At 34.7% G+C, this 16,388-nt stretch overlaps 1 protein-coding gene across 1 annotated transcript in view; it reads left to right on the top strand.

Annotated features, from left to right (window-relative positions):
• The window catches only part of DMD (dystrophin), a 2,517,447-nt gene that overhangs the window by 1,950,890 nt on the left and 550,169 nt on the right, over positions 1-16,388 (top strand). The window contains exon 52 of the mRNA XM_012638704.1: positions 12,935-13,146. Coding sequence (XP_012494158.1) covers positions 12,935-13,146 — 212 coding nt within the window. The remainder of the gene's footprint in view (positions 1-12,934; positions 13,147-16,388) is intronic.

The raw sequence follows: 16,388 nt of genomic DNA, 5'->3' as shown, positions 1-16,388 counted from the left end.
CTTGTTATCTTTCACCTTTTTGATAATAGCCAATCCAACATGTATGACATGATATCTCATTGTGGTTTTAATTTGCATTTTCCCAATGATTAGACATGTTGAGCATTTTTTAACATATCTGTTGCTCATTTGTACAGCCTCTTTTGAGAAATGTCTATTCCAGTCCTTTGCCCACTTTTTAACAGTATTATTTGCTTTCTTATTACTGAATAGTTTGAGTTCCTTATATATTTTGGATATTAGCCCCTTATCCAATGTATGATTAGCAAATATTTCCTCCCAATCTATAAGTTATCTCTTTACTCTATTAATTGTTTCCTTTGCTGTGCAGAAGCCTTTTAGTTTGATGCATTCCCATTTGTCTATTTTTGATGCCTTTGCTTTGGGGGTCATATCTAAGAAATCACTGCCCAGACAAATGTCATGGAGCTTTACCCCTGTGTTTTCATAGTTTTATAGTTCAGGTCTTATGTTTAAGTCTTTAATCCATTTTCAGTTGATTCTTTTATAAGGGGTGAGATAAAGGTCCATTTTCATTCTTCTGTATGTGAATATCCAGTTTTCCCAACACCATTTATTGAAGAGACTACCCTTTCCCCATTGTGTGTTCATGACACCTTTGTTGAAAATCAATTGTTTTATTCTATTGGTCTGTTTTTATGCAATGACTGTTCTGTTTTGATTACTATAGCTTTGTAATATATTTTGAAATCTGGTAGTGTAATACATACAGCTTTGTTCCTTGTGGTCAAGATTGCTTTAGCTATTCGGGGTCTTTTTTGGTTCCATGCAAAATTTACAATTTTTTTATATTTATGTAAAGCAAGACATTGGAATTTTGATGGGGCTTGCATTGAATCTGTACATCACTTTAAGTAGTGTGAACATTTTAACAATATTAATTCTTCCAACTTATGAACATGGAAAACTTTCTATTTGTGTCATCCTTAATTTATTTCATAAATGTTTTATAGTTTCAGTATACAAATCTTTCACTTTCATGGTTAAATTTACTCCTAAGTATTTTTTGATGCTGTTATATATGAGGTTGTTTCCTTAATTTATTTTTTTAGAGAATTTGTTGTTGGTGTGTAGGAATGATATTGATTTGTGTAAGTTGATTTTGTATTCTGAAACTTTACTGAATTTGTTTATCAGTTCTAACAGTTTTTATTGTTGGAGTCTTTAGAATTTTCTATATATATCATGTCATCATCAAACAGAGTCAATTTCACTTCATCCTTTTCTATTTGGATGCCTTTTATTTCTTTCTCTTGCCTAATTGCTCTGTTTGGACTTCCAGTACTATGTTGAACAAAAGTGATGAGAGTGAGCATCCTTGTCTTGTTACTGATCTTGGAGAGAAAAACCTTCAACTTTTTATCATTATGATGTTAGCTGTGGGCTTGTCATTTATGACCTTCATTGTGCTGAATAATATTCCTTCTATACCTAATTCGTTAAGAGTTTTTATCATCAAGGGATCTATTGAAATGATGACACGGTTTTTGTCCTTCATTCTGTTAATACAGTGAATCATATATTTTGATTTGCATATATCAAGCCAATCTTGTATCACAGGAATAAATCCCATGTAATCATGGTGAATGATCCTTTTAATATACTGTTGAATATGGTTTGCTAGTATTTCATAAGAATTTTTGCATCTATGTTTATCAGTGATATTGGCCTGTAATTTTCTTTCCTTGTAGTGTCTTTTTTTGGCTTTGGAATCAGGATAAGGCTGGCCTTGTAAAATAAGGTTGGAAGCATTCCCTCCTCTTCAATTTTTGGAACAGTTTGAGAAAGATTAGTATTAGTTCTTCTTTAAATGTGTGGTAGAATTTAGCCATAAATCCATTTGATCTTGAGCTGTTCTTTGATAGGAGACTTTTAAATACTGATTCAATCTTCTTACTCATTATTGTTCAGATTTCCAGTTTCCTTATGAATCAGTCTTGGTAGATTATATATTTCTAGGAATTTATCCATTTCTTCCAGTTTGTCCAATCCGTTGGTGTTAATTGTTCATTATAATCTATTATCTTTTGTATTTCTGTGTTATCAGTTGTGATGTCTCTTCTTTCATTTCTGATTTTACTTATTTCACTCTTTCTTTTATTCTTTGTCTACCTAAGGGTTTGTCAAATTTGTTTAGCTTTTCAAAAAACCAACTCGTAGTTTCATTGATTTTTTATTGTTTTCCTAGTCTCTATTTCATTTATTTCTGCTCTGATCTTCGTTATTTTCTTCCTTCTACTAATTTTGAGCTTAGTTTTCTCTTCTTTTCTAGTTTCTTGAGGTATAATGTTAGTTTGTTTATTTGAGATCTTTCTTCTTTTCTGATATAGGCATTTATTGCTATAAACTTCCCCCTTAGAACCGTTCTTATTCCATTCCATAAGTTTTGGTATGTTAATTTGTCCCAAGATTTTTTTTTTATAATTTCTCCTTTAATTTCTTCTTTGACCCAATAGTTGCTCAGGAGCATATTGTTTAATTTTCATATATTTGTTAATTTTCTATGATTTCTCATGTTACTGATTTCCAGCTTTGTACCATTTTGGTTGGAAAAGATACTTGATATGACTTTGATTTTTGTAAATTTGTTAAGACTTGTTTTGTAGACTAACATATGATCTATCCTGAAAAATGTTCCATGTGCACTTGAGAAGAATGTGTATCTAGTTGCTGTTGGGTAGAATGTTCTACATATGTCTGTTAGATACATTTGGTCTACAGTATCTTTCAAGTTCAATGTTTTCTTATTGATTTTCTTTCTATTGTTGAAAGTGAGGTATTGAAATCCCCTACTACTATTATGTTGGAGTTTATGTGTCCCTTCAGATCTCTTAGTACTTGCTTTTCATATTTTGGTGCTCTGATGTTGGGTGTATACATATTTAAAATTATGTCATCTTGATGGATTGATCACTTTATCAACATATAATAACCTTCTTTGTCTCTTTTTACAGTTTTGACCTAAAGTTTATTTAGTCTAAAATAAGTATTACTATCCCTCCTCTCTTTTTGTTACCATTTGCGTGGAATATCTTCCATCCCTTCATTTGCAGTCTATGAGTGTCTTTTATTTTGAAATGAGTTTTTTGGAGGCAGTATATAGTTGGGTCTTATTTTTTATCCTTTCAACCACTCTGTACTTTGGATTGGGGAATTTAATCTATTTACATTGAAAGTAATTATTGATAAGTAATGACCTACTAGTGTCATTTTGTTAATTGTTTTGTGGTCGTTTTATAGATTCTTTGTTCCTTTCTTCGTTGATTGCTTTCTTCCTTTGTGGTTTGATGGCTTTCTGTAGTGCTATGCTTTGGATCTTTTCTTTTTATTATTTGTGTATCTATTATAGGCTTTTGCCTTGTGATTACTCTGAGGCTTACATAAAATAGCTTATACTAATAATAGGCTATTTTAAGCTGATAACAACTTTAATTGCATACACAAACCCTATACTTTTTCTTCCCCTTCTCCCATGTTTTATGTTTCTGATGTCACAACTTACATTTTTTAAATAATATTTACCCCGTAACAAATTATTATAGTTTTAGTTACTTCTAATAGTTTTGCTTTTTAACCTTTATACTAGAAATATAATTGATTTGCCCACTGGAATTACAATATTATAGTGTTTTTTATTTGACAATGAACTTACTTTTACAAGTGAGTTTTATACTCTCACATGATTTTCTGTTACTAATTAACATTCTCTTCCTTCAGCTTGAAAAACTCCCTTTAGCATTTCTTGTAAAATAAGTCTAGTCATGATGAACTCTCTCAGCTTTTGTTTGTCTGAGAAATTTTTTATCATCTTTTCATTTTTGAAATAGAGTTGGTGAATATAGTATTCGTGGTTGATAAATTTTTCTTTCAGAATTTAGAATACATCATTATGCTCCCAGATGGCCTGATCCACTGATAATCTTATATATATATAACAATTTGCTTTTCCTTTGCTGTCTTTAAAACTCTCTTTGTCTTTAAATTTGACAATTTTATCATGATATTTCTTAGTGTGGGTCTCTTTGGATTCATCTTATTTGTTATCCTTTTTCCTTCCTGGATCTTGGTTTATATTTTCTTCCCCAGGCTTGGGAAATTTTGTGCTGTTATTATTTTTTTAAATAAATGTTTTTGGTCCCTTTTGCTCTCTATTCTCCTTCTCAGACATTGATATATTCATATATCATTACACTTAGTGGTATCTCATAAGTCTCTTAAACTATCTTTATTCTCTTTCTTTTTTCTTTCTTTATTTTTTGTTCCCCAGATTGTATGATTTCCAGTTACTTGTCTTCAATTTCACTGATCTTTTCTTCTGCTTGTTCTAGTCTGCTGTTAAACCCTTCTATTGAATTTTTTAGCTTATTTATAGTATTCTTTAGCTCTAAGATTTATTTTTGGTTCTTTTTTATCCTTTATATCTTGATTTTGAAATTATCAGTTTTTTCTTGCATTGCTTTTCTGACCTCAGTGAACATCCTTATGACCATTATGTTGAATTTCTTGTCATGTAAATTACATATCTCCACTTCACTCAAGTCAGCTTCTGTAATTTATCTTGTGCTTTTATTTAAAACATATTCCCCTATTTCTTCATTTCCTTTGACTTCCTGTGTTGTTTTATGCATAGTAAATAAGACAACTATCTCTCCCAATTTTGTCATACTGGCCTTGTGTAGGAGAAGGATCTCACCAATCATCTGGCCAGAGATTTTATGGTGCCTTTCAAATTTTTGTGTTTTCCCACAGTGCTGTCTCTGTTTTTGGTGGACCCTTGGAGCTTAGGATGTGTCATGTCCTCTCAGTACCCCAAGATCAGTAAGGTAGGAGTCAGGCTCTCTAGATGTAGCAGGAAAGGTTGGAGTGTTGGATGTGTGTATCTTCGTGATGAAGCTAAGCACGTGCATTTATTTCCCTCTCTCTCTGCACTAAGCTGGTGAGAGGATCTGTGGTAAATGCTTACAGTCACATTCAGATTGCACCCTCTGATTCTGGGGAGATCACTGCTGGAAGTAGGCTCATTGTATGTGACCTCTTTGTTTTCTGTGGTCTAGGGCCACTCAGAAATTCAAAGCCCTACTGACTGGCAAAACTAAGTCATTAAAGAGACAGTCCTTTGGGTGAAGCTATAGCAGTTGTGTCAAATAATATTTTAAATATGCTTGACATGTTGATTATTCAGAGAAATCATATGGTGAATCTATTTGTAAAGAAAGTAATCTCTCCATATTTTCTGCTCTGTAAAATTACTTCTCACATATAGTTTGTTATTTCACAAGATGCCATACTTCTGCTGACTGTCTTTCTAGTGTTCATCTAACTGTACTTAAGTTAATAACAATATGATATTTTATTGTTGCTATTATCCTCTGGAGCTCAGCATGTTTTAAAATTTTAAATGCCCATAAAAATATCCTTAGCTGATAAAAAGAAGGACTTTTTAAAATTACTTATTCTATGATTTTATTAAAAAGACAGGCTGGGCCGGGCGCGGTGGCTCACGCCTGTAATCCTAGCACTCTGGGAGGCCGAGGCGGGTGGATCGCTCAAGGTCAGGAGTTCGAGACCAGCCTGAGCAAGAGCGAGACCCCGTTTCTACTAAAAAATAGAAAGAAATGATCTGGACAACTAAAAATATATATATAGAAAAAATTAGCCGGGCATGGTGGCACATGCCTGTAGTCCCAGCTACTAGGGAGGCTGAGGCAGAAGGATCGCTTGAGCCCAGGAGTTTGAGGTTGCTGTGAGCTAGGCTGACGCCATGGCACTCACTCTAGCCCGGACAACAAAGCGAGACTCTGTCTCAAAAAAAAAAAAAAAAGACAGGCTGAGGCAAAAAGATATGCCAGTAGATTCTCTCTTACCTACGGTTATTTTAAGAATGTTTGAGAAACAGAAGTCATCAAATAGTGTTGGTTCACAGGATTTTCTGCCCCCGCCAATACCTTTTAATTTCTGGATTTTATATCAGACAAGGATATTCTATTAGTAAATATGACATTGAAGGTGTTTCATACAAAAAAATATGATTAATGACATGGCATTAAATAAGATACGAAGGAAGCCCAGAGAACATTCGTTTGCCTAGAATAGAGATCATGATTAGAAAAGTGAGAGGAAAATAAAGAGGGAAATGTGAAAGACTTAAGACAGTGTTCAAATTATATAAACTTGAAATGCAGCAAAGAGACAATGGCTGCTTTTGAAGAAGAAAGACTCAAGATGCTGAACAAAGGTAAACTTTGGCAGTTGTGTTTATTGAAGGTATACTAAATGCCAAGCACTGCTTTGTGAACTAAAGATTTTTTTAAAATGAATGAAATACTAACTTCCTTTAGAAGGAGACCTTGAAACAATGATTAAGGGTGAAAGTGGTTTATTTGTAAGGTGATTCAGAAAGTACCAGTAGAGGAGTAGGATAGTGAGAAAGGGAAAAGAAAGAAGCTAATAATTGAATCAATTATTGAGCAGGTTATTACTGTGGGAAGCTGGGGTTCAATTCTGATGAGGGAACCCTGAGAGACAGTGAAAAAAATGCCTCATAGTTGTCACCCATAAAGGCATAAAAGGCAAGGAAGATTACCAGGGGTAATTATCTTCCAACTCTCATCGATCATTGGCTAAATACTGCTCCTGGTGCATTAACTCCCCAACACTTCTGGTGAATGCATTGGACAAGCTAAGGAAAATCTCTGAGGCTTGTAGTAGACAAATGCTTGTACTAGGACCCTGCTGACCTATACTTGAATGAGGAATGCCAAGGGTATATAGACTGAGCACTGACAGCATCTGCAATAGATTCTGTCCTTATAGTTGAGGTGTCCATTGTCTAGAGTGGGGAACAGAAATGTAAGAACGTAAGTTATAGTAAAGGTTTTAAAAGATTAATAACATGTCATGGGACTATCAAGTAAGAGAAAATGACTGAACAGGGGAAGTATTTATATTATATATGATGATGACATTTGAGTGAATTGTTAGTTATCAAAGATCTACTTAAAAGGGGAAAAGAACAGGATATATTTTAAACCATGGATATAACCAGGCAAGGCCACTCTGTATGTGAATTCCCTGGTATAATTTGGTCCCTAGTTGTCTCTCTTTTGAATTGTCCATTTTTCTTGTGTATTCATCATATAAATAAATAGAATAGAAACAGGCAAAAATATGATGGCAAAAATTCCTTCCTACCCATAAAGCTCATAGAATTATATTGTCTAAATGCCATGACATTTTTGCTAAGCTTTGGTTCTATGAGCTTTGGAAGTTTTATGTAGGAATTTCTTCAAGGTGACATAAGCGTCATGTTTATTTATCCAGATACCCATGTTAAAGCTATTTTATGCAAAATCAAAATCTTCTTTTAAACTTTTCTATTTGAAAGACATCTCCATTTACAAGTGCTCTGATTCTTGGACAATTCCTTTGAGATCTGAGTTTGCACCAAAAGGATTTGTCCCTCTCTATAAGTAAGAACTTTTGATGATGTAGTAATGGAAAACCGAATTTGAAGTAGCTTAAATGAACTCAGATGAAATGTATTGATCACTGTCACTAAACAGTTGAGAGATAAGTGAGGCTTGATCCAGGAATTAAATGGAATGACCGGATTCTAGTTTTTCTTCTCCATTTCACAGTTCTTCTCCTTAATATTTGTTCCACTTAATTCCTATTAATTGTCCCAAGATGGAGGTCAGGATATTGCAGGGCTACATGCTTTCTCATTTATCTTAAATAGGGAGCAATGGGCTTACTTCTTTCAAAGTGTGAATAAATATCCTAGAATTGCTTCATTTGCTCTGATTGATCTTACTTGGAATGTAAGTTCATCCTTGAATCAGCCACTAAAGCCAGGAAAAAGAGTTAAAAACAATCAGGTGCCACTCATAGAGCTAGGGGAGGTCTATTATATGGAAACTACCCAGATGGAAAAATAAAAGGGGGAATGCTGGAGAAGGGAGCAGTTAATTAATGTTCAGTATACTCACCTTCTTAGGGACTCTCCTCCAATTGGCATTATCCTTACCCTTTGGACCATTTTTTCTTCCTCAAGCCTATATTCATAGTCAAGTTTTCCATATTTTGGAAAAACACTTCCTTTGACCCCAGACTCCCCCCACTCCCTTCTTATAAAGAGCTATAGATGGAAAGTCTAAAACTTACTATCTTCTTCATAGAGATTTATTTGCCAATCCCCTACAGTAAGATTTCTATCACTCCACTGAAATTATTTTCTGTGTGATCTTCAGGGAATTCCATGTGGCCAAAGCCACTGGATATTTTAGGCATGGGCTTTGTGGGGGTCTGACCCTTTGGGTCCAAGTACTGACTTTGTCAATCACTATCTATATGACCTTAGGTCAGTTCTTTAACACAGTCTTTGTTCTCTCATCTGCTAAATGAGGATAATAGCAACAATATAGCAATACAACAGCAATAAAAATAGTGATACTTATAAGATTATTATGGTGATTAAATGAATTAATACATGTAAAACTTTAAACAGTGCTTCAAACAGTATAGGTATTCAAATAAATGTTAGTTATTATGATTTTTATTAATATATCTTGTGACATCTATGGCATTTAAAAGTGTTAACCACTCATTTTTTTGAAAATCTTTCTTTTCCATATTTTATGAAAGTATACTTTCCTGATATTCCTACCTCTCTAGCCTTTCATTCATCTTATTGGCCCCTTTTGTTTTATTCAGTCTTTTTATGTTGTATCTTCCAGAACTCCATCCACAACCCCTGTTCTGCTCAATCTATATGCCATACTAATGAGAATGCATTCACATTTGTGGCTTCAGTTTTTACTTCCCTGTAGTGATTGCCAATCCCAGATTTCTGTCTCTCCCAAAATACACAGCTATGCTATAGACACTTCAGTCCAACTGACTAAAATGATAGTTCTATTTGGATGATCCTCAAAACCTCCCACTGAATAGGTCCAAAATTGAACTCATTATCTTCTCCATGCTCATCCTGTATTCTTTGGATAGATAGTGAATAACACCATCATCTAACAGGCACCCAAACCAGAAGCCAAAGAATCTGTCTTACACTCCTATGTTTCCTCAGTACTTAGCATAATGCCTGGTGTCTAGCAGATGGTAAATAAAATGGTGACTGACTGGCTAGATGGATGGACAGAGGGATAGGGATGCATGGAGGAGTAGATGGATTGTTAAGTGAGTCGGTAGCCTGAAATTTGTTTATTAATAGTTAAGTAGTATATAATGATAATGTACAGTTGAAGATCACAGGTGAGAAAGCACACCCTCAGTGGCATGCACACCCCAGTGAACCCTTTTAACTTGCTACATTACACATATATGACCACTTTTGGCTGAAAACCTTCCATTGCTGTGATTGACCAAGCATTCAAATGGTATTTTTCTCCGAAATAATGGTCCAGGCTATAAGCATTCCCTCTTTTTTCCATAATTAAAAATATCTGCCCCCATAATAGGAAGAACTGCTTTACTTCTTCCTAATATCTAGAGATGAATTTTAAAAATATAAACTCTATCTACCCTATAGAAATAAACCATGGGATGTACAAAATATTTACTGGCATGAATCTTAACAGCTTGCCATGTTTATGTGAAAACCATGAGGCATTCTAAAAAAAAACGCTAGCATAGTAAAATGTCACTAATTAAGGTTAATTACGGCAAAGGAAAAATGTCACTAATTAAAGTTAATTATGGCAAAGACAAATTGGAACCAGTGACTATTTTTAAGGAAAGCCAACTTTATTATTTTCAAATACATATACTAATAACAATAGGAGCTATGAGAAAAAAGTGCCAAGTATGTTAACTAAAGTACCCTGCCATGATAAGTTGAAAAACACTTCATAACTAGAATACCAGCTGTTTCTATGATCAACGGAAGAATATTTTGGAACACTTAAAGACATTTTATTTATATTTTAAATACCTTTCTTATAATAGCATTTACACAATTTTTTTTTTTTTTTTTTGGAGACAAGGTCTTGCTCTGTTGCCCAGGCTAGAATGGGCTAGAATGGGTCTTGCTCTATTGCCCAGGCTAGAATGCAGTGGGGTCATCACAGCTCACTGCAACCTCAAACTCCTGGGCTCAAGCGATCTTCCTGCCTCAGCCTCCCAAGTAGCTGAACTATAGGTGTGGGCCATCACGCCTGGCTAATTCTTCTATTTTTTGTAGAGATGGGGTCTCACTCTTGCTCAGGCTGATCTAGAACTCCTGGCCTCAAGTGATCCTCCCACCTCAGCATCCCAAAGTGCTAGGATTACATGCGTGAACCACAGCACCCAGCTTGACACTATTAATTTTATAAACCAAGGATTAAATAGAAGATTAATCAATAAGTATAAAGCCTCAAGTATAATAGGTGTTTCACTAGCCAGTGGAGCAAAAACGATGAGACAAACTAAACAATGGTGCTCAAAGATTAGAGAGAGACTGACATTTAAAAAAAGATTGACATGTTAACCGAAGTTGGAATATAATATGTTGACTGGTTTTGAAATGCGTAGCAAATGCCCAAACCAAAATAAGGCCGATAAAACACTAGTCTATAATGAGTGACACTCAGTTTTACCTATTCTGGGGACCAGATTCTTGATTGCATGACACAATCACTAGTTTTGTAGGGTCAATCTAGTCCTGATATGTATTCAAAACATCTCAAGTACTTCTGTAACTCATAATTTCTCATAACTTTATGAAGGCAACAGGGTTAATTACAAAGGACTTACGTAATAAAATAAGAAACATAGTTTTACCTTACTGTACTGTAGACTTTTTTTTGTCCGTCAGTAGCCAGTCTTTGCCCTTCTCCACTCTGCTCTTTATTCTGGGAGGCTGACATGTATCATCATTAGGCTCCCATGCCCTCTGGCTTTCACTTTTTTGGGGGGCACTTGGGACCCTAGTAGAAAATTGGAAAAGGGGGATAAAGGGAAGTCAGGATATTTATTCTCCTAATTCCCTCCCTGTGAGATTGCCACAGGCTGACTGTGTCCCATGACAAAAGATTACTGCTATTCTCAAGGTGGTTTCTCATTATGATTACCTGCTTCTGGCCACTTCTCCTTCCCTTCATCTCTTGGGCCTAGATGTAGTAACAGCTCCACTGCAGTAACGTTCTCGTATTATTTGTAGTGGTTTTCTTATACCCTGATTTGTTCTGTTACACATAAACCTCCCAGATTATCCAGGCGAGATTACAGGGGAACATGTATGTCAAGCTAAGATATTCCAGAAGACAGTGGGGAGACATGGACATGTTTTAAATGAGGGAGTGGGGTGATCAGATTTACACTATAGTTATTAATCTTTCTACAGTGTAGAATTTATATTTCAAAATAGAGACTTGGGGCAGGAGGATGATATAAAGTCTCTTGCAGACATGAAGGCAAAAACTGATAAAGCTTTGCAGTTGCAATAGAAAGAGGGAAGAAGTCGTATATGAGAGAAGTTTGTAAATAATTATATATGGTGTTGGATGAGGCTTAGGGAAGAATCAAGAATATCTGTCAGGTTTCATGCTTATGGGATAAAGTGGATACTGGTTTTATTACTTATTATCTATATTATTTTCATTTCATGAAACCAGCTTAAAGAAGTTCTTTAGAAAAAATAATGTAGTCCTGTTTATTGTTAATAGTCTAAAATAAAGTATTTCAGAGCAATAACTATATAGCATCTCCGTCTTAGATCACAATGATAGCAAAAATAGCCTGAACATAAGCCAGTCTTATAGAATGTATCCAGCATGAATTCTCAGATATTATTAAAAGAAATTTCTAGTATACCTATCTGTTCTTGGGTTCCTTCAGAAGAAGACCCTTAGAAAAGGTTTTGTGGCCAGGTGTGGTAGCTCATGCCTGTAATCCTAGCACGCTGGGAGGCCGAGGTGGGTGGATCGTTTGAGCTCAGGAGTTCGAGACCAGCCTGAGCAAGAGTGAGACCCTGTCTCTTCTAAAAAATAAATAGAAAGAAATTAGCTGGACAACTAAAAATATATAGAAAAAATTAGCCGGGCATGGTGGCGCATGCCTGTAGTCCCAGCTACTCGGGAGGCTGAGGCAGAAGGATTGCTTGAGCCCAGGAGTTTGAGGTGTCCGTGAACTAGGCTCATGCCACAGCACTCTAGCCTGGGAAACAGAGACTCTGTCGCCAAAAAAAAGAAAAGAAAAGGTTTTGAAAGCAAGAGATTTATTTCAGATGTAAAGGAGTAGGAGTGGTTAAGTGAGACAAGTAAGGCAAGGCAGCCAATAAAGAAAGGATGGTGCATTATCAAGCACACTACTGCTGTGGGCACTGAAGCTTTATCCCATCAGGGAAACTCTGGAACCCATGTGAAACACGTGCTTCAGAGTTATCTCCCCTACCATCAAGGGAGCTAGAGTATCCATAACTCAATTCCTGCCATCAGTCATTATTTACAGGCTACTTCTAGAGGGTGGGGAGGCATCAATTGTCTGGTGTCTAGCCTGCCACTTCGATGGCAAAGCAAACTCTTGTGGCAAAATAAAGCCTTCAGACACTGAAATGTCTGTGCTGGCACTAGAAATCAGGCTGATGGGCGCTGAAGTGGTAAGAGCAAGGCGATGTGGGCATTCCGCTATAGTACCTTTCTAAAAGATGATTCATATTTGCTTCCAGAAATTGAGAATAGAGTTAAAGTTTTACATATATGCTGATGTTCTGTTTCACCTTCAGGAAGATAATTTAATAGAAACTAATGTTTGCCATCGAAAAATGTAATAAATCCTATTGATCATCATCCCAGCCATAACACAATGACCAATTTTTAAATGAGTAATATAAATGTGAGATAATGTTTAGATGTTAAATTTCAAATGTCTTATCCAGACTAGCATTTACTACTATATATTCATTTTCCTTTTATTCCAGTTGAAATAATTCAAAATCAGTGGGATGAAGTACAGGAATACCTTCAGAACCGGAGGCAACAGTTGAATGAAATGTTAAAGGATTCAACACAATGGCTGGAAGCTAAGGAAGAAGCTGAACAGGTCTTAGGACAGGCCAGAGCCAAGCTTGAGTCATGGAAGGAGGGTCCCTACAAAATGGATGCAGTCCAAGAGAAAATCACAGAAACCAAGGTTAGTACCAAAGATATCTTCTTAAAGTACTGGTTACACTGGGTAAAATTATACCATGGATTATAATTTGATGATTTTTAGTGTAAATGTATTAAAGAAAAATCACATTTAAGCTGAAATCAATAGGAGAATTTTGAGTCAAAATATAGATTAAAGGAAAATTAATGGCTAATATCAATCTTAAAATTAAATTTTGTTTAATAATCTGGATATAGTGGGCTGGTTTTCATATTGTACCATCTTTTTTAAAAATGTAGCTTTTTTAATACAAAACAATTTTAACACATCAGTGTTAAATATCACATTCAATAATGAACAAAATTACTTCTTTTAAGAGCACTTCAAAGTTGATGTACATGCTTATGAAGTAGCATGAAGTCAACTATTGGGGCTTAATTCCTTCCTAGGAAAAGTAACAGGTCTACTCCTTCTTACTTTATTTGAGGATTCTGAATTGAGAAGTATGGGGTGGGTACAAGGATCAGATAGGAATAAGGAGTGCTCTCACTTTCTCCTCCTATTCTTTGACCTCCAGTCTAACTCATTCTTTCCTTCTTTCTCTTCCTTTTCTTTTTCCTCCCCTTTCCCCCAAAACTTCATCAAATATCTGTCTGCTTAATAGTCTAGAATTTCGCAGGATAAAAGAAAGAGAAAAGGGAAAGGAAATAAAGTTTGTTTAATGACTGTTTTATCAAACACCATGTATAGTGCTTTATATGCATTTAATCCTTTCAAACTTGGTATTTATGGATCATCTGGGAAAGACCTTAAATATTAAACAATGGGTACCCTTTAGGGGATTTTAAGCAGAGATGTAACATGGTAGGAAGTTAATCAAATTGAATACTTGATCAAAACCCTCTATAGATTTCTTTATCTGGTAGAAAAGGTCTCTTGCTAAATAAGTGAATCTCAAATTGTTATGTTATCTAAGAAGAAAGCCATATAGTTTTCTCATATAAAATTGCTTCCATTTCTAAATTAGTCAAGTTATACTATGCTAAGCTACCCTGAAGTCTCAATAGCTGAATGCAACAAAGACAAATTTCTTGGTTATGTCATTGTCCAGTGGACATTGATGAGCCCTTCTTAGGAGCTCTCCCCCAAATGCTCATTTGGGGATCCAGGCTTTTCCAATTTTGTGAAATTATCATTTTATACACATGGCTGCCTAAGGCCACTGCAAGAAAAGAAGAGATAATGTGGTCAATCAACCCATAGGGTTTTATGGCCAGGACTGGAAATTATGTATGTTACTTCGACCGTATCCCATTAAACAGAATTTGTTCCCAAATTAATTTTAGGAAGAGTAAATGGAATTAGTGAGCTTTTAGCCAATATCTGTTATAGCTACTTTGCCAAAGGACCTGAACTGCTATGAGGACAAGATTTTTTATTTATTAATATATGACAAGAATGCTAGAAAGCTACATAGGATTTTACAGTTTTATCATTAGCTCTATTGGAGGCACATTCTAGGTGTATAAAAATTCTTTCTTTCACAAGATACATGTTACCACTATTAATTTTTCCAGTGGATGAACATAGATAAATTAAGAATTTCTAATGATACTTTTCCTAATTCCTGGTCTAAGTATGTTAAATATGGAATATATGTGGTTATTCTTGAAGACTCTGGTAATATCCATAATGTACTCAGCATGTTATGCCACTTCTTTTTTCTCTCCATAAATTTAGAATACTATGAATCTAGCAGATCATAGACCAAGCTGGTTAACTGGTAAGAAGGTATTAGTGGGAAAAAGAGTTTGTATTGGACCTTTGAGCTAGATGAGGGGAAGGACAGAAGAGAGGCATATAGTGATTGATTTGATTAGGGCAAGAGGACTATGGAAGTCAGCAAATGAGAAATCATTTTAACCTAAGAGAATCCTAAAGTCATGACAAGAATGATTAGAGTTTAATAGCTTTTAGAAGAGCAAAGAGCTTTAAATAAGAGACAAATTATCTGCAAAAGGAAATATAAAAGAAGGGAACAAAACAATTGCATTGTCAAAACACGTAAGATGTTTTAAACACCTAAAATAAAGAGTTTTGTTAAAATTACTCTCCTTGTCAAACTTTTGAAATTAAAAAATGCTTTTGTATGGTCAGTCTAAAAATAATGTCATAAAGATGGCTCAGCCATTATCTATAGAAACTGATATTTTTGCTTGTGTTCTGTGTTTAGGAATTTAATGATATATATTGCTGTGCATGCAATGTAAGTTTATAATACAGATAACAATGACCAAAGCTATAATTCTCCCATTCACTTCCTGAATGATGTATGTTAAAACTAAAATTAATCCTCATGTTAATACTAATGAACATTTAGTGAGTACTTGCTATGTATCAAAACTGTGCAGACCACTTTACGTACATCAGTTTATTTCATCTTCTAAAAACCCTCTATGAAAAGTATTTTTACTATTCTTAGTTTTCAGGTAAGAAAACTGAAGGCTAGAGAAGTTCAGTAACTTCTTTTGAAAGTAATAGAGTTGTGATGTGAATACATAGCAATTGCTCTTACAGATAACCTCACAGATTTCCTCTTCCACCTGTTGTCTATGTGGCTAAAACAAATCAAGAAAACACCATGAGGATATAAAAAAATCCATGTAATTATTAATTGACAAATAAGATTATGTTATATTACTGATAAACCAACATGTAGAAAATGAAGGCAATGAAATAATATACTGGAAAAAGTTTTCATATTATGTTCTACTATAAAAAACTAAAAATATATTTGAAAGTTGCATTCCATTTTTAATGAAACTACAACTTTTAATTCTTCTAAAAGTTAGCAAATAAAATGGAGATCTGGTCTTTATATCTAATGCGTTATCACTACTAAGTGATATTAGCTGGCTTGTCACTTACAACAATTTTCTTTTAGGAAGAAAGTGTGAAAATAGACAGTAAAAGACATTGGATAATTTGACTAGGATTTCCTTGCTCCATAAGTTCTTTCTGAGTCTGTGTGCCTAATATTAGCAAGAAATGCTGTGAGCATTGTAAGGCAATCATTAGGCTATGTCTACAGAATTGGAGAGCTGTGATTAAAGTGGCCCACCTCCCTTCCAGCACCATCACTAATGACTACCCTGTCACTAATGAGCAACAATAAAATGTTTCAAAAGCAACCACCAGCACTCTCATACTCTTTTTATTTATTTTTTAATTTCAGCATATTATGGGAGTACAAATGTTTAGATTATGTATACTATTTTAAAATT

This window comes from Propithecus coquereli, unplaced genomic scaffold (genome assembly GCF_000956105.1).
Source record: "Propithecus coquereli isolate 6110/MARCELLA unplaced genomic scaffold, Pcoq_1.0 Scaffold132, whole genome shotgun sequence".
Classification (NCBI taxonomy): Eukaryota; Metazoa; Chordata; class Mammalia; order Primates; family Indriidae; genus Propithecus; species Propithecus coquereli.
This window is presented reverse-complemented; position numbering and strand designations above follow the sequence as displayed.